The sequence below is a fragment of the Chiloscyllium punctatum genome, chromosome 42 (assembly GCF_047496795.1).
Source record: "Chiloscyllium punctatum isolate Juve2018m chromosome 42, sChiPun1.3, whole genome shotgun sequence".
Classification (NCBI taxonomy): domain Eukaryota; kingdom Metazoa; phylum Chordata; class Chondrichthyes; order Orectolobiformes; family Hemiscylliidae; genus Chiloscyllium; species Chiloscyllium punctatum.
The window spans coordinates 15,776,484-15,797,756 of record NC_092780.1 but is presented as its reverse complement, the minus strand read 5'-3'; the positions used below and the strand labels follow the sequence as shown (position 1 = coordinate 15,797,756).

The following is a 21,273-nucleotide window of genomic DNA, read 5'->3' as shown; positions in this document are numbered from 1 at the left end:
CCCCACCAACATCCGCACATAAAGCATCATCCTCCACACTTCCGCCACCTCCAAACGGACCCCACCACCAGAGATATATTTCCTTCCCCACCCATATAGGTGTTCGGAAAGACCATTCCCTCCGTGACTGCCTGATCAGGTCCATACGCTCCCACCAGCCCATACCTCACTCCGGGCACCTTTCCCTGCCATCGCAGGAAGTGCAAAACCTGTGCCCACACCATTCCCCTCATCTCCGTCCAAGGCCCCAAAGGATCCTTCTCCATCCATCAGAAATTTACCTCTACCTCTACCAATGTCATCTACTGCATCTGTTGCACCCGTTGGGGTCTCCTCTACATGGTGGAGACAGGACACTTTATTGCGGAACGTTTCAGAGAACATCTCTGGGACACCCTCATCCACCAATCCCACCCCCGTCTTGTGGCTGGACACTTCAAATCCATCTCTGTCAAGGACATGCAGGTCCTGGGCCGCCTCCACTTCCAAACCATTACCACCCGACGCCTGGAGGAGGAAAGCCTCATTTTCCGCCTTGGGCCCCTGAAACCACACAGGATAAATATGGATTTCAACAGCTTCCTCATTTCCCCTCCCCCACATTATCCCACTCTCAAACCTCCAACTCAGCACCGCTCTCTGGACCTGTCCCTCACTCCCACCCTCTGACCTTTCACCTTTCCAAGTTAGCTTTCTAAGCTAACTTCCCCCCCACCCTCCCCTCTCAACCCCACACCCTCCCATTTATCTCTCAGCCCCTGGCCCACAAGCCTCATTCCTGATGAAAGGCTTATGCATGAAACATTGATTCTCCTGCTCCTCTGATGCTGCCTGACCTGCTGTGCTTTTCCAGCTTCACACTCTCGATCAGACCTAGAGCAAAGGCTGGACAACTGAGGAGGGGAGCCACAATTCCAATCCAACTATTGCAGCAATTCGGCGTTGAGCAACCATGGACTCTGACTGATAACATGGACGGGGTACGCTCCTGAACTGGTCATCTAAATTTGAACCAACTCGGCAGACATGTGATCCGACTTGAGACAGGGCTTGTACCGTGATCCTGATCCAGCCAAGGGGACAGACGGGACGGGCAAGGGAAGCCTGGCAAGATAGAAGGAGAGATCACCGATTAAATTGTTGCTTCAATCCAAAGAAGTCCCCAGACCGTGGGAGGTTGACAGGGGCCCTGGTGTTGTGTTTGTCTGTCTTGTGTTTGTCCTGTTTTTCTCTCATCTGTTTGTCCTGTGTGTTTCTGTGTTTGTCAGTGCTGCAGTCTGTTCTCTATTCCCAGCTCGAACCAGAGGTCCATGAGGTTGCGGGACTCCCAATCCTCAGGAGAGGGACCACCCTGGGGACAAGTCTAACTTGTCCCGCTGAGGCAGCGGTCCGTGAACACTGAATCTCTCCAGGAAGTAACAAGTGCCACTGTAATCATCTGGCTTGGAGAGTCAGGTTGGGAATACCCAGTTTATACAGTTCACCAGCCAATATCGTTTGGGAGCAGAATAGGGAAAGTAGGTATGGCGACCCTTAATGGCATGACTTTAGATAAGTTCAGGGAAGTGGTCAGCCCCCAACACCCCACCCCCCCCACCCCCCAAACTTGAAATCATGGTGTCCCGAAACCATTGAAAGAAAAGGAATCCCTCCCAGCACCACAGCCCTCCCTCAGTACACCACACATCCCTTGTTGCTGAGGAACGTGATCCTGGGGTAGTTGGATGAGGGGGCTGTGTTACTGGCTTCCCAGCTGCACAGGGCAGCAGAGACTGAGACAGTGACAGAGAGAGAGAGAGACAGGGACAGAGAGAGAGAGAGTGAGAGAGAGAGAGACAGGGACAGAGAGAGGGTGTGAAAGAGAGAGAGAAGAACAGAGACAGAGAGAGAGATACAGGGACAGAGAGAGAAGGAGTGAGAGAGAGAGAGAGACAGGGACAGAGAGAGAGGGAGTAAGAGAGAGAGAGACTGGGACAGAGAGAGAGTGAAAGAGACACAAGGACAGAGACAGAGAGAATGAAAGGGAGACAAGGACAGAGACAGAGACAGAGAGAGACAGGGACGGAGAGAGGGAGTGAAAGAGAGAGACAAGGACAGAGAGAGAGAGTGAAAGAGAGACAAGGACAGAGACAGAGAGAGTAAAAGAGAGAGAGAGAGAGAGAGAGAGAGACAAGGACGGAGAGAGAGAGAGAGATAGACAGGGACAGAGAGAGAGAGAGAGAGAGAGAGAGAGAGCGAGAGATACACCGGGACAGAGAGAGAGAGAGAGAGAGAGCAGAGACGGTCTGGCAGCCTGTCACAGTTCATGCTGGTACTCATTCGGCCTTTAAACTCACTTCACTATTCCTTGAGGTCACTAATGAATTAATGATGAACTGACCACGACAGTCCTGCCTCCTGGAGAACTCATCACTCATTATTTAAACAAGAATATGTACAAAGCTTAACTACATTTAATGACACAGCCTCCACTGATCATTGAGGAAGAGAATTCAAACTGGTAATCACCTGAAAGAAGACAATACTCCTGACATGAACCTTATGTGGGTAAGCCCTTATTTGTATGCAGTTCCTGCATAGAAAATAAAGAATGCGCAAAAATGGTTCAGCTCGACCCAGCAACAAACAAGGCCATTCGGTCCACCAGGCCGGTGTGATCCCTTTGGAAGTACTATCCAATTACTCACATTTCCCATGACCTTTAACCAAACTCTGCAAATTCTGTTTTAGCAAGTGTATGTACAATATCAGTTTGTGAGAGGCCTTTGAATCTGCTCCCTCTTCACATTAACATTGTCCTTTCCAGTTCACAAGAAATAGCACAACTCTAGGAGAATAACTAACTGTATTTAGGTTCAATATTAATTCAGAATCTCTGACAATTGCACTGCATGAAATATTTTTGTAATGGATCTCCTGTGGCATTGCTCGCTTCAACTCGAGCACTATTGAGATTGTTAATATTTCTTGCTGTTCTGCAAATCACTTGCTTGTCAGTCAGTGTGATCCAGTAAATGTACTGATGGAACCAAGTTTCTGAGTGGCATTGAGGGAAATATTACACATCTTCCTGATGTTGCATATAGGGACCATTCATTGAAACATTAGATTCAAAGGGTCTTGACATGGTAGATGCTAAACTGATGTGTCACATCAGACAGAAATCCTGGAGTCGGAGGATTAGTTTAAAAATAAGGTCCTGCCCATCGAAGGTACATATCACTAGAATTGTATTCTTTTGGGGGTTATCAGTTTGAATTCTCTTCCCCAGTGATCAGTGGAGGCTACAGCATTGAATGCGTTTGAGGCTTTGTACAGATTGTTGTTTAAATAAGGAGTGACCAGTTATCTGGGAGGCAGGATTGCAGTGTTCTGTCCATCATTAAATCATTGTTGACCTTATGGACTACAGAAACGTGTTTGATGGGTGGAATGGCCTACTGATGTACATAATAGCATAAGAACGTTAGACCTTGGAGCAGGAGTAAGCCATCTGGCCCTTCCAACCTGCTCCGTCACTTAATAAGGTCATGGATGATCTTTTTGAGCCCTCAGCTCCACCTACCTGCCCTCTCACTGTAACCCTTTATTCCTTCATTGTTCAAAAAAATCTATCTTAACTTTAAAAACCTTTACTGAAGTAGTGTCAATGACTTCAGTGTGCTGAGAATTCCATAGATTCACAACCCTCTGGGTGAAGAACTTAATTTTTAATTCTGCTCCCCCTAATTTTGCGTCTGTGTCCTCTTGTCGTAATTTCACCTGCCAGTGGAAATATCTTCTCTACGTTTATCTGATCTATTCCCTTCATTAATATTACGTGTTTCTATAAGATCCCCCCTCATTCTTTTAAATTTTAATGTATATAATCCCCTTCTACTCAGTGTCTCCTCATACGTCAACCCCCTCAACTTTAGAATCAATCGTGTGCAGCTCCTCTGCACCCTCTCTCATTCCAGTACATCCTTTCTCACGTAAGAGATCAAAAATGCACTCAATATTCCAGGTGTGGCCTCACGAGTACCCTATACAGTTGCAACATAGCGTTCCTGCTTTTAAACACAATCATTTTTGCAATGAAAGACAACATTCTATTTGCGTTCCTAATTAGATGTTGTACCTGCAAACTAACCTTTGATGATTCATGCACAAGGACACCCAGATCCCTCTGCATCACAGCACGCTGCAATGTTTTACCATTCAAGTAATAGTCCTTTCTATTGTTACTCTTACCTAAGTGGATGACCTTATATATATTACCACTGCATTCTTTCTGTCAGACCTTTACCTACTCACTTAAAATATCTAAGTTCCTCTGAAATGTTTCACAGTCCACCACACACTTTGCTGTGCCACTCATCTAAGTGTTATCTAAAAAATTTGAGACAGTACATGTGGTCGTCAACTCCAAATCATCTCGGTAAATTGTGAATCATTGTGGTCCCAACACTGTTCCTATTTTTTATGTTGAAGTGTGTAGTATCATTAATATTGTTGAAAAAGAAACCAACATTTATGTTGCTTCTGATGGAAGTAACTGTACCTTCTCTCCCTGATAGTTACAATGATCAATTAACCACAATGAAAGTGTTTCCCACCGTTCAATAACTGAGTGGTGGACAGACTGGTGTCTGAGTTGGATGACAACCTGTTGTCGCTCATGATAGTCACGCTGCAGGGATTATCCCTGAGACTGAGGTGTACACAATTATTTCAGCGCAGTCTCTTCACAGTAGCTTGACATTTTTGACAGACCTGAGCTCAGATTTAGGCAGATTGTGACCACCTGATTTTGTTTCTGTCTTTTAAATTAATCCAAGTAAAAAAGGCTTCTTTCCCCTAATTAAAAATAATGTAAGTTAGAGTGATACATCAGTTTTACTTTTATCAAGTAAATAGGCAGAATCATTATAATTAAATTTCAAAAGTATTTATTCTTCCAATATATATTCAAAAGTAAACCACAAGAACATTGATAACAGCACTTTACAGGTTTCCAAGTTGAAAAGTATTAATTGGACAGCAATATCTCTTTATCTCACATTCACAGAAATTCATTGCTGCTTTTGAACAATTATTACATCTTCAGATGTTCATTATTACAGAGTCTTAACTGTCCATCTGTTCTTCAGCTTTCTTCATCCCCACATCCTTCCCACTCTCCTGTTTCTCTGTCTCTTGGTCAGGATTGAGCCGGGGAGTGGTTGTTGTCTCCGAGGTGATGGTGATGGGGACGGTCCGTTCATTCACAGCTGGCAGTGCCAGGTGCGGGGCTTGAACCTTTAACCGACCATCCTGTGACAAACAGCATCGAAGAGCTTCAGCGTCGACATCCTCTGGCAGCTGGAATTCTCTCCTGAACTCTTCATATTTGTAGCTGTAACAGCCGCCGCCACCATCACATTTCTTCTCGTGTTTTCCTGTCACCAGCACTTTTCTTCCAAATACTTTCACCCTCAGGTCTTCTGGGGGGAAGTGCTGGACATTCAGGGACACAGAAAAGCCATCTCCATCCTTGTCCTCGGATTGTGCTTTACCTTCACCACTAGCATCAGATTTGTTGACTGGAGTTCTTGGTATTTCCCCAGAACATTCTGCTGTCAGATCCTCAAGAACTCGATTGATGAACTTCAAGCCCTTTCTCGCTTCTTCCACCTGTTCCCACATGTTACATTCAAGTGGTTCCCAGAGCCTGTGTGCAACAGGCGCCAGTGTGTATACAGGTTGCTGGCACAGACGTGAAGGATGGAAAGCCCGATAGCTCAGCATTGTCTCTGCCTCTTCTCTCACTTCCCTCAAACTGACTGATGTGAACTCCCAGTCTTCAGTCTCTGATCTGCTGCAGCACTCTGAGCTCACACCTTATATATTCTACTGCCAGAAATCCAGACATTTCCAGAATGTCCTCAAGTTTGCTGGGTTGATCACACGTGAGCTGAAAATACATGACGTCACATTTGAGCCTTACTTTAAACAAGAATGACTCGACTCAGTGACACCCACTGGAGGACATCCACAGACTTCTGGAACGTACTCAGACAGTGACAGCTTAGATGGGCGGAGCAATGTTAATGATTGACAGCTGAGCAGAAGGCTGAGTCTGTGCAGGAAAGTGAGGTTTGTTCAAACACAGAGAGGATTAATTTATTGAAATAACAACTCATGACAAGCAGGAAGGACGAGGCAGTGTTTGGTTTTTGTAACGTTCCTGTTTTCAGTGATTTTGTTGATATGAATGTGATATTGGTCTGTTTCAGATGGAAGGAAATGTAAATGAGTTTTATTTAGTAAAAAATCACACCACACCAGGTTATAGTCCAACAGGTTTAATAGGAAGCACACTCGCTTTCGGAGTGACGCTTCTTCATCACTATCAACTGATGAAGCAGTGTCGCTCCCAAAGCCTGTGTGATTCCAATTAAACCTGTTGGACTATAACCTGGTGTTGTGTGATTTTGAACTTTGTACACTCCAGTCCAAAACCGGCATCTCCAAATCATGAGTTTTATTTAAGTTCTGTAAAGTCTGGATTGCCTGCAGACAATTCCCTTGTTTATGATGATAACACATTTTAAAAAAATGAAACACTTTGAAATGAAGCTGTGACCTTTCATATTATAAAACCCCGTTGTGAATCATGGGTTTGATTCAGTATTTCCAATTATAGAAAATGAAGAATGCGGAAAAATTGCTTTAGATCAACCCAGCAACAAACAAGGCCATTCGGTCCACCAGGCAGGTGTGATCCCTTTGGAAGCACTATCCAATTACTCGCATCTCCCATGGTCTTTTCCCGAACTCTGCAAATTCTGTTTTAGCAAGTGTATGTACAATTCCAGTTTGTGTCAGGTCTGGACTCAGTGACTGCTCCTGGAGGAATTCCCGAGTCTTCCGGAATGTCCTCAGAGAGTGACAGCCCAGATGGGAGGAGCAATGTTAATGATTGACAACTGAGCAGGAAGCTGGGAATGTGCTGGAAAGTGAGTGTTTGTAAAAGCAGAAAGGGGATTAATTGATTGAAATATAAACTCATGTTATGAGATAATGAAGTGGCTGTATTTGTTTTTCTGACTTTGGTATTTTCAATGATTTGAATGAGATTGATGTGAAATTTATCACCGAGAAAAATGGGGCGAAAGTTACAGCAGCCGCTTTTAAATTGAATAAAGTATTAATTCCGTCCTTAAAGCCATTTGCTGTTTTGTAATTGTGATGAAATATATTTAAAGGGATCCACAATTGCTTTTTCAGCCCTCAGATCCTGGACAAAACGCCACTTTCTGGGCCTCCCGGGTTTTTGGATGGGTAGCATGAGTGTATTGCATGGACTGGTCATGGGAACTAGGACACCCTGTTGTCGGAAGGAGTCAATAACCGGGTGGATCCCTTTTACTGCTGCTGGCGACAGTGGGTATTGCCGTATAGGTGGCAGTCCTACGGGGCAACTTCTTCGCACAGAAGGTGGTACATGTATGGAATGAGCTGCCAGAGGAAGTGGTGGAAGCTGGTACAATTGCAACATTTAAGAGGCATTTGGATGGGTATATGAATAGGAAGGGTTTGGAGGGGTATGTGCTGGGTGCTGGCAGGTGGGACTAGATTGGGTTGGGATATCTGGTCGGCATGGATGGGTTGGACCGAAGGGTCTGTTTCCGTGCTGTAAATCTCTATGACCCTATGACTCTAAGTAGCACAACAGAAGGAGAATAACTAACTGTATTTAGTTTCAGTATTAATATCAGAATTTTTGATAATTGCACTGCATGTAATATTTTTGTAATGGATCTCCTGTGGCATTGCTCGCTTACTCAAGCAATGTTGAGATTGGTAATATTTCTTGCTGTTCTGTAAACTACTTGCTTGTCAGTCAGTGTGATCCAGTCAATGCGCTGATGGAACCAAGTTGCTGAGTGACATTGAGGGAAATATTACACATCTTCCTGATGCTGTAGATAGGGACCATTCATTGAAACATTAGATTCAAAGGGTCTTGCCATGGTAGATGCTAAACTCCTGTGTCACACCAGACAGAAATCCTGGAAGATTAATTTAAAAATAAGGACCGACCGATCGAAGGTTCGTATCAGTAGAATTGTCTTCTTTCAGAGGACTATCAGTTTGAGTTCACTTCCGCAATGATCAGTGGTGGCTTCAACATTGAGTGCATTTGAGGCTTTATACAGATTATTGTTTAAATGAGGAGTGATCAGTTATCTGGGAGGCTGTGTTCTGTCCATCATTAAGTCATTGGTGACCTTATGGAATACAGAAACATGTTTGATGGGTGGAATGCCCAACTGATGTTCATAGTAGCATAAGAATGGAAGACCTTGGATCAGGAGTAGGCCATCTTGCCCCTCCAGCCTGCTCCGCCATTTATTAAGGTCATGGCTGATCGTTTCGTTTCCTCAGTTCCACTTACCTGCCTTCTCACTGTTATCCTCAATACCTTCATTGTTCAAAAAAAAGGTCTATGTCCTTTGTTTTGGTTTCATCTGTCAGTGGAAACATCCTCTCTACATTTATCTTATCTATTCCCTTCATAATTTTATATGTTTCTTTAAAATCACCCCTGATTCTTGCAAATTCCAATGAATATAATTGCATTCTACTCAATTTCTCTTCATACGTCAACCCTCTCAACTGTGGAATCAACCTCGTGAAGCTTTCTCAAGTAAGAGACCAAAACTGTACGCAGTATTCCAGGTGTGGCCTCACCAGCACTCTATACAGCTGCAACATAACCTCACTGCTTTTAAACTCATTTTCTTTCGCATTGAAGGACAACATTCCATTTGCCTTCCTAATTACGTGTTGTACCTGCACTCCAGCATTCTATGATTCATTAAAAAGGATGCCCAGATCCCTCCGCATAGCAGCACGCTGCAACTTTTACCTTTCAAGTAATAGTCCTTTTCACAGTTGCTCCTACCTAAGTGGATGATTTCTCATTTATTAACATTGTATTCCATCGGCCAGACCTTTACCTACTCACTTGAAATATTTATGTTCCTCTGCAAAGTTTCCCAGTCCACCACACACTTTGCTGTGCCACTCGTCTTAACGTCATCTGGAAACTTTGAGACATTCCACATGGTACCCAACTCAAAACAACTGTGTAAATTGTGAATAACTGCAGTCCCAACACTGATCCTATTCTTTATGATGAAGTGTATATTATCATTAAGATTATTGAAACACAAACTACATAAACGTTGCTTCTGATGCAAGTAACTTCAACTTTCTTCCCTGACAATTACATTGATCAATCAACCACAATGAAAGTGTTTCCCACCGTTCAATAACTGAGTGGTGGACAGACTGGTGTCTGAGTTGGATGACAACCTGTTGTTGCTCATGATAGTGACGCTGCAGGGATTATCCCTGAGACTGAGGTGTACACAATTATTTCAGCACAGTCTCCTCACAGTAGCTTGACATCTTTGACTGAACTGAGCTCAGACTTAGGCAGATCTTGATTTTGATTCTGTCTTAAATGAATCCAAGTAAAAAAGGCTTCTTTCCCTTAATTGAGAATAATGTAAGTTAGAGTGACATATCAGTTTTCTTTTTATCAAGTAAATCGACAGAATCATCATAATTAAATTTCAAAGGTATTTATTCTTCCAATATACATACAGAAATAAACTACATGAACAATGATAACAGCAGTGTACAGGTTTCCAACCTGAAAACTATTAACTGGACAACAATATCTCTTTATCTGATATTCACAGAAATTCATTGCTGCTTTTGAACAATTATTACAATGTCATACGTTCATTGTAACAGAGTCTGAACTGTTCATCTGTTCTTCAGCTTTCTTCATCCCCACATCCTTCCCACTCTGCTGTTTCTCTGTCTCTTGGTCAGGATTGAGCCGGGGAGTGGTTGTTGTATCTGAGGTGATGTTGATGGGGACGGTCCGTTCATTCACAGCTGGCAGTGCCAGGCGTGGGGCTTGAACCTTTAACCGACCATCCTGTGACAAACAGCATCGAAGAGCTTCAGCATTGACATCCTCTGGCAGCTGGAATTCTCTCCTGAACTCTTCATATTTGTAGCTGTAACAGCCGCTGCCACCATCACATTTCTTCTTGTGTTTTCCTGTCACCAGCACTTTTCTTCCAAATACTTTCACCCTCAGGTCTTCTGGGGAGAAGTGCTGGACATTCAGGGACACAGAAAAGCCATCTCCATCCTTGTCCTCGGATTGTCTTTTACCTTCTGCATTAGCATCAGATTTGTTGTCTTGAGTTCTTGGTATTTCCCCAAAACATTCTGCTGTCAGATCCTCAAGAACTCGATTGATGAAGTTCATGCCCTTTCTCGCTTCTTCCACCTGATCCCTCATGTTACATTCAAGTGGTTCCCAGAGCCTGTGTGCAACAGGCGCCAGTGTGTATACAGGCTGCTGGCACAGACGTGAAGGGTGGAAAGCCCGATAGCTCAGCATTGTCTCTGCCTCTTCTCTCACTTCCCTCAAACTGACTGATGTGAACTCCCAGTCTTCAGTCTCTGATCTGCTGCAGCACTCTGAGCTCACACCTTATATATTCGACTGCCAGAAATCCAGACATTTCCAGAATGTCCTCAAGTTTGCTGGGTTTATCACACGTGAGCTGAAAATACATAACGTCACATCTCAGCCTGACTTTAAACAAGAATGACTCGACTCAGTGACGGGGTAAAAACAATGACTGCAGATGCTGAAAATCAAATACTGGATTAGTGGTGCTGGAAGAGCACAGCAGTTCAGGCAGCATCCAACGAGCAGCGAAATCAACGTTTCGGGCAAAAGCCCTTCATCAGGAATAAAGGCAGTGAGCCTGAAGCATGGAGAGATAAGCTAGAGGAGGGTGGGGGTGGGGAGAGAGTAGCATAGAGTACAATGGGTGAGTGGGGGAGGAGATGAAGGTGATAGGTCAAGGAGGAGAGGGTGGAGTGGATTGGTGGAAAAGAAGATAGGCAGGTCGGACATGTCAAGGAGACAGTAACTGAGCTGGAAGTTTGAAACTAGGATGAGGTGGGGGAAGGGGAAATGAGGAAGCTATTGAAGTCCACATTGATGCCCTGGGGTTGAAGTGTTCCGAGGCGGAAGATGAGGCATTCTTCCTCCAGGCATCTGGTGGTGAGGGAGCGGCGGTGAAGGAGGCCCAGGACCTCCATGTCCTCGGCAGAGTGGGAGGGGGAGTTGAAATGTTGGGCCACGGGGCGGTTTGGTTGATTGGTGCGGGCGTCTCGGAGATGTTCCCTAAAGCGCTCTGCTAGGAGGCGCCCAGTCTCCCCAATGTAGAGGAGACCACATCGGGAGCAACGGATACAATAAATGATATTGGTGGATGTGCAGGTGAAACTTTGATGAATGTGGAAGGCTCCTTTAGGGCCTTGGATAGAGGTGAGGGAGGAGGTATGGGCACAGGTTTTACAGTTCCTGCGGTGGCAGGGGAAAGTGCCAGAATGGGAGGGTGGGTCGTAGGGGGGTGTGGACCTGACCAGGTATTCACGGAGGGAACGGTCTTTACGGAAGGCGGAAAGGGGTGGGGAGGGAAATATATCCCTGGTGGTGGGGTCTTTTTGGAGGTGGCGGAAATGTCGGTGGATGATTTGGTTGATGCGAAGGTTTGTAGGGTGGAAGGTGAGCACCAGGGGCGTTCTGTCCTTGTTACGGTTGAATAAAGTATTTATTCCGTCCTTAAAGCCATTCGCTGTTTTGTAATTGTCATGAAATATATTTAAAGGTGAAAAATGTAGAAGTGAAGCTGCTGCATCCTTTTCAATTACAAAGCACTGTGGCTAATTATGAGATTTCCAAAATGGAAAATGGAGAATACACAACAATAGAATGTGACAGCAGATGGCGAGGCCATTCGGTCCATCAGGTCAGTGTCAACTCTTCGGAAATGCTATGCAATTACTCCCACCTCCCATGCTCTTTTGCTAAGCTCTGCAAATTCTGTCTTTGCAACTATAAGTACAATTCCAGTATGAGACGCCTTTGGGTCTGCTGCCTCCTTGCATTCCCATTTTCCGTTCTGGTTTATGAGAAACCGAACCAAAGAAGGAGAACGACTAATCAAATTTTAGGTTCAATATAAATTTTGTGTCTCTTTGCTATTTGTGCTGGATTAATATGTTTCTACTGTATCTCCTGTGGCATAAGTCACTTCTGCTCTTGGACTAAGGGTATTGTTGTTAATATTTCTCGCTGTTCTATAAACCACGTGTTTGTCAGTTAGTGTGATCCAGTAAATTGACTGATGGAACCAAGGTGTTGAGTGATATTGAGGGAAGTATGACACATCTTCATGATGCTGTGCCACAGTGACCATTCTTTAAAACATTAAAATTGAAAGGGTCTTCAAGAAGACCACCATCATCCCTGTGCCACTGAAAACACATGCAGTGTGCCTGAATGACTACTGCCCAGTGCCTCTGACCTCCATAATTGTGAAGTGCTTCCAGAGATTAGTCATCGCTCATATCAACTCCTGCCTCCCAGCCTGCCTTGATTCCTTGGGTGATTTTAATCACTGCACAGGGGTGATTTTAAAGAAACATATAAAATTATGAAGGGAATAGATAAGATAAACGTAGAGAGGATGTTTCCACTGACAGATGAAACTGCGACAAAGGGCATAGACCTTCTTTTTGAACAATGAAGGTATTGAGGATAACAGTGAGAAGGCAGGTAAGTGGAACTGAGGACACGAAAAGATCAGCCATAACCTTAATAAATGGCGGAGCAGGTTGGAGGGGCAAGATGGCCTACTCCTGCTCCAAGGTCTTAACTCTTATGCTACTATGAACATCAGTAGGCCATTCCACCCATCAAACATGTTTCTGTATTCCATATGGTCACCAATGACTTAATGATGGACAGAACACAGCCTCCCAGATAACTGATCACTCCTGATTTAAACAATACTCTGTATAAAGCATCAAATGCACTGAATGTTGCAGCCACCACTGATCATTGCGGAAGTGAACTCAAACTGATAGTCCTCCGAAAGAAGACAATTCTACTGAATTGAACCTTCGATGGGTCGGTCCTTATTTTAAAATTAATCCTCCAGGATTTCAGTCTGGTGTGACACATCAGTTTAGCATCTACCATGGCAAGACCCTTTGAATCTAATGTTTTAATGAATGGTCCCTATCTTCAGCATCAGGAAGATGTGTAATATTTCCCTCAATGTCACTCAGCAACTTGGTTGCATCAGCGCATTGACTGGATCACACTGACTGACAAGCAGGTAGTTTACAGAACAGCAAGAAATATTACCAATCTCAACAGTGCTTGAGTAGAAGCGAGCAATGCCACAGGAGATCCATTACAAAAATATTACATGCAGTGCAATTGTCAAAAATTCTGAATTAATAGAGAAACTAAATACAGGTAGTTATTCTCCTTCTGTTGTGCTACTTAGAGTCATAGAATCATAGAGATTTACAGCACGGAAACAGACCCTTCGGTCCAACCCATCCATGCCGACCAGATATCCCAACCCAATCTAGTCCCACCTGCCAGCACCCATCACATATCCCTCCAAACCCTTCGTATTCATCTCCCCATCCAAATGCCTCTTAAATGTTGCAATTGTACCAGCTTCCACCACTTCCCTTGGCAGCTCATTCCATACATGTACCACCTTGTGTGTGAAGACGTTGCCCCGTAGGTCTGTTTTATATCGTTCCCCTCTCACCTTAAACCTATGCCCTCAGGGAACAGATTCTAAGGACTCTCACAAACTGGAATTGTGCATACACTTGCTAAAACTTGCAGAGTTTGGGAAAAGAGCATGGGAGATACGAGTAATTGAATACTGCTTCCAAAGGGATGTCACTGGCCTGGTGGACCGAATGGCCTTGTTTGTTGCTGGCTTGAGCTGAACCATTTTTGCGCATTCTTCATTTTCTGTACAGTAATTAGAAATCCTGTATCAAACCCATGATTCGCAACGGGATTTTATAATTGTGGGAAAAGATCTGCTAATCTGCCTACACACAGCATGGCCACACAGAACACAGAAAATCAAGCCTGTCCAAACAATACAAGAAACACCCAGAATGCCTCAGCATTGACCAAACAGGCTGACAAGGGAAACCAGACATGACCGTAGTCGGTCACAGTCCAGGAAATGCATTTCCCAAGACTTCCTGACAATAAGCTTCCTGGACCCAATAAACCCAGCTGTCCCAAAGCTCTAAGGGCAGTCTTGTACTCCAGTGATACCAAAGCCGCACATAGCTCAGGTCAGTCGGAGAGGCACCTGAACACCTGGCTCACAGGTGAGCAACAATGGAAACACCTTAATGCCAAGGAAACAGACCATCCAATCTACACTCAAAGAGAGCTGGAATCTCCTCAAATTACAAACTGATTGAAGCTGCCAGGATGCTTCATTGTATCTAGATTCAGGACATTCTTCTGATAACTGCTTTGTGATTATCACCGTTGTAACTGGATCACTTGATTATCAAGACCATTGTATTTTCCCTATTTTTAATTAGCATCATTGTACAATATTCGTATATAAAATGGCTTGATTCTCAGCACAGGGAAGAGAACCCTTGATCAATTTCTCTTCCAGCGATATCGCTTGTAATAAACAGCTTGTCAGTTTCAGTCGATCTGGCTTGTGTAGTCTCTGCAACATCTGTTCCCACGATGACCAATTCCACCTCAAAGTACCAGAAGGTCTCCTTCTTCCACGATCACAACTTCCCTTCTCACGTGGTTGACGATGCCCTCCAGCGCAACTTGTCCACTTCACACACCACTGACTTAAACACCACTCCTCCCAACGCAACAAGGACAGAACCTACTTGGTCCTCCTCTTCCACCCCACCAACATCCGCATATAAAGCATCATCCTCCACCACTTCCGCCACCTCCAAACGGACCCCACCATCAGAGATATATTTCCTTCCCCACCCATATAGGTGTTCGGAAAGACCATTCCCTCCGTGACTGCCTGATCAGGTCCATACGCTCCCACCAGCCCATACCTCACTCCGGGCACCTTTCCCTGCCATCGCAGGAAGTGCAAAACCTGTGCCCACACCATTCCCCTCACCTCCGTCCAAGGCCCCAAGGGATCCTTCTACATCCATCAGAAATTTACCTCTACCTCTACCAATGTCATCTACTGCATCTGTTGCACCCGCTGGGGTCTCCTCTACATGGTGGAGACAGGACACTTTATTGCGGAACGTTTCAGAGAACATCTCTGGGACACCCTCATCCACCAATCCCACCCCCGTCTTGTGGCTGGACACTTCAAATCCATCTCTGTCAAGGACATGCAGGTCCTGGGACGCCCCCGCTTCCAAACCATTACCACCCGACGCCTGGAGGAGGAAAGCCTCATTTTCCGCCTTGGGCCCCTGAAACCACACAGGATAAATATGGATTTCAACAGCTTCCTCATTTCCCCTCCCCCACATTATCCCACTCTCAAACCTCCAACTCAGCACCGCCCTCTGGACCTGTCCCTCACTCCCACCCTCTGACCTTGCACCTTTCCAAGTTAGCTTTCTAAGCTAACTTCCCCCCCACCCTCCCCTCTCAACCCCACACCCTCCCATTTATCTCTCAGCCCCTGGCCCACAAGCCTCATTCCTGATGAAAGGCTTATGCATGAAACATTGATTCTCCTGCTCCTCTGATGCTGCCTGACCTGCTGTGCTTTTCCAGCTTCACACTCTCGATCAGACCGAGAGCAAAGGCTGGACAACTGTGGAGGGGAGCCACAATTCCAATCCAACTATTGCAGCAATTCGGCGTTGAGCAACCATGGACTCTGACTGATAACATGGACGGGGTACGCTCCTGAACTGGTCATCTAAATTTGAACCAACTCGGCAGACATGTGATCCGACTTGAGCCAGGGCTTGTACCGTGATCCTGATCCAGCCAAGGGGACAGACGGGACGGGCAAGGGAAGCCTGGCAAGATAGAAGGAGAGATCACCGATTAAATTGTTGCTTCAATCCAAAGAAGTCCCCAGACCGTGGGAGGTTGACAGGGGCCCTGCTGTTGTGTTTGTCTGTCTTGTGTTTGTCCTATTTTTCTCTCATCTGTTTGTCCTGTGTGTTTCTGTGTTTGTCAGTGCTGCAGTCTGTTCTCTATTCCCAGCTCGAACCAGAGGTCCATGAGGTTGCGGGACTCCCAATCCTCAGGAGAGGGACCACCCTGGGGACAAGTCTAACTTGTCCCGCTGAGGCAGCGGTCCGCCCACACTGAATCTCTCCAGGAAGTAACAAGTGCCACTGTAATCATCTGGCTTGGAGAGTCAGGTTGGGAATACCCAGTTTATACAGTTCACCAGCCAATATCGTTTGGGAGCAGAATAGGGAAAGTAGGTATGGCGACCCTTAATGGCATGACTTTAGATAAGTTCAGGGAAGTGGTCAGCCCCCAACACCCCACCCCCCCCCCCCACCCCCCAAACTTGAAATCATGGTGTCCCGAAACCATTGAAAGAAAAGGAATCCCTCCCAGCACCACAGCCCTCCCTCAGTACACCACACATCCCTTGTTGCTGAGGAACGTGATCCTGGGGTAGTTGGATGAGGGGGCTGTGTTACTGGCTTCCCAGCTGCACAGGGCAGCAGAGACTGAGACAGTGACAGAGAGAGAGAGAGACAGGGACAGAGAGAGAGAGAGTGAGAGAGAGAGAGACAGGGACAGAGAGAGGGTGTGAAAGAGAGAGAGAAGAACAGAGGAAGAGAGAGAGATACAGGGACAGAGAGAGAAGGAGTGAGAGAGAGAGAGAGACAGGGACAGAGAGAGAGGGAGTAAGAGAGAGAGACTGGGACAGAGAGAGAGTGAAAGAGACACAAGGACAGAGACAGAGAGAATGAAAGGGAGACAAGGACAGAGACAGAGACAGAGAGAGACAGGGACGGAGAGAGGGAGTGAAAGAGAGAGACAAGGACAGAGAGAGAGAGTGAAAGAGAGACAAGGACAGAGACAGAGAGAGTAAAAGAGAGAGAGAGAGAGAGAGAGAGAGACAAGGACGGAGAGAGAGAGAGAGATAGACAGGGACAGAGAGAGAGAGAGAGAGAGAGAGAGAGCGAGAGATACACCGGGACAGAGAGAGAGAGAGAGAGAAAGAGCAGAGACGGTCTGGCAGCCTGTCACAGTTCATGCTGGTACTCATTCGGCCTTTAAACTCACTTCACTATTCCTTGAGGTCACTAATGAATTAATGATGAACTGACCACGACAGTCCTGCCTCCTGGAGAACTCATCACTCATTATTTAAACAAGAATATGTACAAAGCTTAACTACATTTAATGACACAGCCTCCACTGATCATTGAGGAAGAGAATTCAAACTGGTAATCACCTGAAAGAAGACAATACTCCTGACATGAACCTTATGTGGGTAAGCCCTTATTTTTATGCAGTTCCTGCATAGAAAATAAAGAATGCGCAAAAATGGTTCAGCTCGACCCAGCAACAAACAAGGCCATTCGGTCCACCAGGCCGGTGTGATCCCTTTGGAAGTACTATCCAATTACTCACATTTCCCATGACCTTTAACCAAACTCTGCAAATTCTGTTTTAGCAAGTGTATGTACAATATCAGTTTGTGAGAGGCCTTTGAATCTGCTCCCTCTTCACATTAACATTGTCCTTTCCAGTTCACAAGAAATAGCACAACTCTAGGAGAATAACTAACTGTATTTAGGTTCAATATTAATTCAGAATCTCTGACAATTGCACTGCATGAAATATTTTTGTAATGGATCTCCTGTGGCATTGCTCGCTTCAACTCGAGCACTATTGAGATTGTTAATATTTCTTGCTGTTCTGCAAATCACTTGCTTGTCAGTCAGTGTGATCCAGTAAATATGCTGATGGAACCAAGTTTCTGAGTGACATTGAGGGAAATATTACACATCTTCCTGATGTTGCACAGAGGGACCATTCATTGAAACATTAGATTCAAAGGGTCTTGACATGGTAGATGCTAAACTGATGTGTCACATCAGACAGAAATCCTGGAGTCGGAGGATTAGTTTAAAAATAAGGTCCTGCCCATCGAAGGTACATATCACTAGAATTGTATTCTTTTGGGGGTTATCAGTTTGAATTCTCTTCCCCAGTGATCAGTGGAGGCTACAGCATTGAATGCGTTTGAGGCTTTGTACAGATTGTTGTTTAAATAAGGAGTGACCAGTTATCTGGGAGGCAGGATTGCAGTGTTCTGTCCATCATTAAATCATTGTTGACCTTATGGAATACAGAAACGTGTTTGATGGGTGGAATGGCCTACTGATGTACATAATAGCATAAGAACGTTAGACCTTGGAGCAGGAGTAGGCCATCTGGCCCTTCCAACCTGCTCCGTCACTTAATAAGGTCATGGATGATCTTTTTGAGCCCTCAGCTCCACCTACCTGCCCTCTCACTGTAACCCTTTATTCCTTCATTTTTCAAAAAAATCTATCTTAACTTTAAAAACCTTTACTGAAGTAGTGTCAATGACTTCAGTGTGCTGAGAATTCCATAGATTCACAACCCTCTGGGTGAAGAACTTAATTTTTAATTCTGCTCCCCCTAATTTTGCGTCTGTGTCCTCTTGTCGTAATTTCACCTGCCAGTGGAAATATCTTCTCTACGTTTATCTGATCTATTCCCTTCATTAATATTACGTGTTTCTATAAGATCCCCCCTCATTATTTTAAATTTTAATGAATATAATCCCCTTCTACTCAGTGTCTCCTCATACGTCAACCCCCTCAACTTTAGAATCAATCGTGTGCAGCTCCTCTGCACCCTCTCTCATTCCAGTACATCCTTTCTCACGTAAGAGATCAAAAATGCACTCAATATTCCAGGTGTGGCCTCACGAGTACCCTATACAGCTGCAACATAGCATTCCTGCTTTTAAACACAATCATTTTTGCAATGAAAGACAACATTCTATTTGCGTTCCTAATTAGATGTTGTACCTGCAAACTAACCTTTGATGATTCATGCACAAGGACACCCAGATCCCTCTGCATCACAGCACGCTGCAATGTTTTACCATTCAAGTAATAGTCCTTTCTATTGTTACTCTTACCTAAGTGGATGACCTTGTATATATTACCACTGCATTCTTTCTGTCAGACCTTACCTACTCACTTAAAATATCTAAGTTCCTCTGAAATGTTTTACAGTCCACCACACACTTTGCTGTGCCACTCATCTAAGTGTTATCTAAAAAATTTGAGACAGTACATGTGGTCGTCAACTCCAAATCATCTCGGTAAATTGTGAATCATTGTGGTCCCAACACTGTTCCTATTTTTTATGTTGAAGTGTGTAGTATCATTAATATTGTTGAAAAAGAAACCAACATTTATGTTGCTTCTGATGGAAGTAACTTCACCTTCTCTCCCTGATAGTTACAATGATCAATTAACCACAATGAAAGTGTTTCCCACCGTTCAATAACTGAGTGGTGGACAGACTGGTGTCTGAGTTGGATGACAACCTGTTGTCGCTCATGATAGTGACGCTGCAGGGATTATCCCTGAGACTGAGGTGTACACAATTATTTCAGCGCAGTCTCTTCACAGTAGCTTGACATTTTTGACAGACCTGAGCTCAGATTTAGGCAGATTGTGACCACCTGATTTTGTTTCTGTCTTTTAAATTAATCCAAGTCAAAAAGGCTTCTTTCCCTTAATTGAGAATAATGTAAGTGAGAGTGATACATCAGTTTTATTTTTATCAAGTAAATAGGCAGAATCATTATAATTAAATTTCAAAAGTATTTATTCTTCCAATATATATTCAAAAGTAAACCACAAGAACATTGATAACAGCACTTTACAGGTTTCCAAGTTGAAAAGTATTAATTGGACAGCAATATCTCTTTATCTCACATTCACAGAAATTCATTGCTGCTTTTGAACAATTATTACATCTTCAGATGTTCATTATTACAGAGTCTTAACTGTCCATCTGTTCTTCAGCTTTCTTCATCCCCACATCCTTCCCACTCTCCTGTTTCTCTGTCTCTTGGTCAGGATTGAGCCGGGGAGTGGTTGTTGTCTCCGAGGTGATGGTGATGGGGACGGTCCGTTCATTCACAGCTGGCAGTGCCAGGTGCGGGGCTTGAACCTTTAACCGACCATCCTGTGACAAACAGCATCGAAGAGCTTCAGCATCGACATCCTCTGGCAGCTGGAATTCTCTCCTGAACTCTTCATATTTGTAGCTGTAACAGCCGCCGCCACCATCACATTTCTTCTCGTGTTTTCCTGTCACCAGCACTTTTCTTCCAAATACTTTCACCCTCAGGTCTTCTGGGGAGAAGTGCTGGACATTCAGGGACACAGAAAAGCCATCTCCATCCTTGTCCTCGGATTGTGCTTTACCTTCACCACTAGCATCAGATTTGTTGACTGGAGTTCTTGGTATTTCCCCAGAACATTCTGCTGTCAGATCCTCAAGAACTCGATTGATGAAGTTCATGCCCTTTCTCGCATCTTCCACCTGTTCCCACCTGTTACATTCAAGTGGTTCCCAGAGCCTGTGTGCAACAGGCGCCAGTGTGTATACAGGCTGCTGGCACAGATGTGAAGGGTGGAAAGCCCGATAGCTCAGCATTGTCTCTGCCTCTTCTCTCACTTCCCTCAAACTGACTGATGTGAACTCCCAGTCTTCAGTCTCTGATCTGCTGCAGCACTCTGAGCTCACACCTTATATATTCTACTGCCAGAAATCCAGACATTTCCAGAATGTCCTCAAGTTTGCTGGGTTTATCACACGTGAGCTGAAAATACATGACGTCACATCTGAGCCTGACTTTAAACAAGAATGACTCGACTCAGTGACACCCACTGAAGGACATCCACAGACTTCTGGAATGTTCTCAGACAGTGACATCATAGATGGGCGGAGCAATGTTAATGATTGACAGCTGAGCAGAAGGCTGAGTCTGTGCAGGAAAGTGAGGTTTGTTCAAACACAGAGAGGATTAATTTATTGAAATAACAACTCATGACAAGCAGGAAGGACGAGGCAATGTTTGGTTTTTGTAACGTTCCTGTTTTCAGTAACTTTCTCGAGATGAATGTAATGTTGGTCTGTTTCAGATGGAGGGAATTATAAATGAGTTTTATTTAGTAAAATATCACGCCACACCAGGTTATAGTCCAACAGGTTTAATAGGAAGCACACTCGCTTTCGGAGTGACGCTTCTTCATCACTATCAACTGATGAAGCAGTGTCGCTCCCAAAGGTTGTGTGATTCCAATTAAACC

At 44.6% G+C, this 21,273-nt stretch overlaps 3 protein-coding genes across 3 annotated transcripts; all 3 read right to left on the bottom strand.

The window, feature by feature from the left end:
* Nucleotides 1–4,914: 4,914 nt before the first annotated feature.
* LOC140465555 (heat shock protein 30C-like) lies at nt 4,915–5,923 on the bottom strand. Its single transcript, XM_072561095.1, has one exon. It carries the CDS (start codon nt 5,767–5,769, stop codon nt 5,110–5,112), a length of 660 nt encoding a protein of 219 aa, XP_072417196.1. The 5' UTR covers nt 5,770–5,923; the 3' UTR covers nt 4,915–5,109.
* Nucleotides 5,924–9,772: 3,849 nt separating this feature from the next.
* LOC140465521 (heat shock protein 30C-like) lies at nt 9,773–10,566 on the bottom strand. The gene has a single exon (XM_072561061.1). It carries the CDS (start codon nt 10,454–10,456, stop codon nt 9,773–9,775), a length of 684 nt encoding a protein of 227 aa, XP_072417162.1. The 5' UTR covers nt 10,457–10,566.
* A 9,196-nt stretch (nt 10,567–19,762) lies between these two features.
* LOC140465554 (heat shock protein 30C-like) lies at nt 19,763–20,807 on the bottom strand. The gene has a single exon (XM_072561094.1). The coding sequence runs from the start codon at nt 20,615–20,617 to the stop codon at nt 19,958–19,960; it is 660 nt and encodes a 219-aa protein (XP_072417195.1). The 5' UTR covers nt 20,618–20,807; the 3' UTR covers nt 19,763–19,957.
* Between the last annotated feature and the right edge of the window lie 466 nt (nt 20,808–21,273).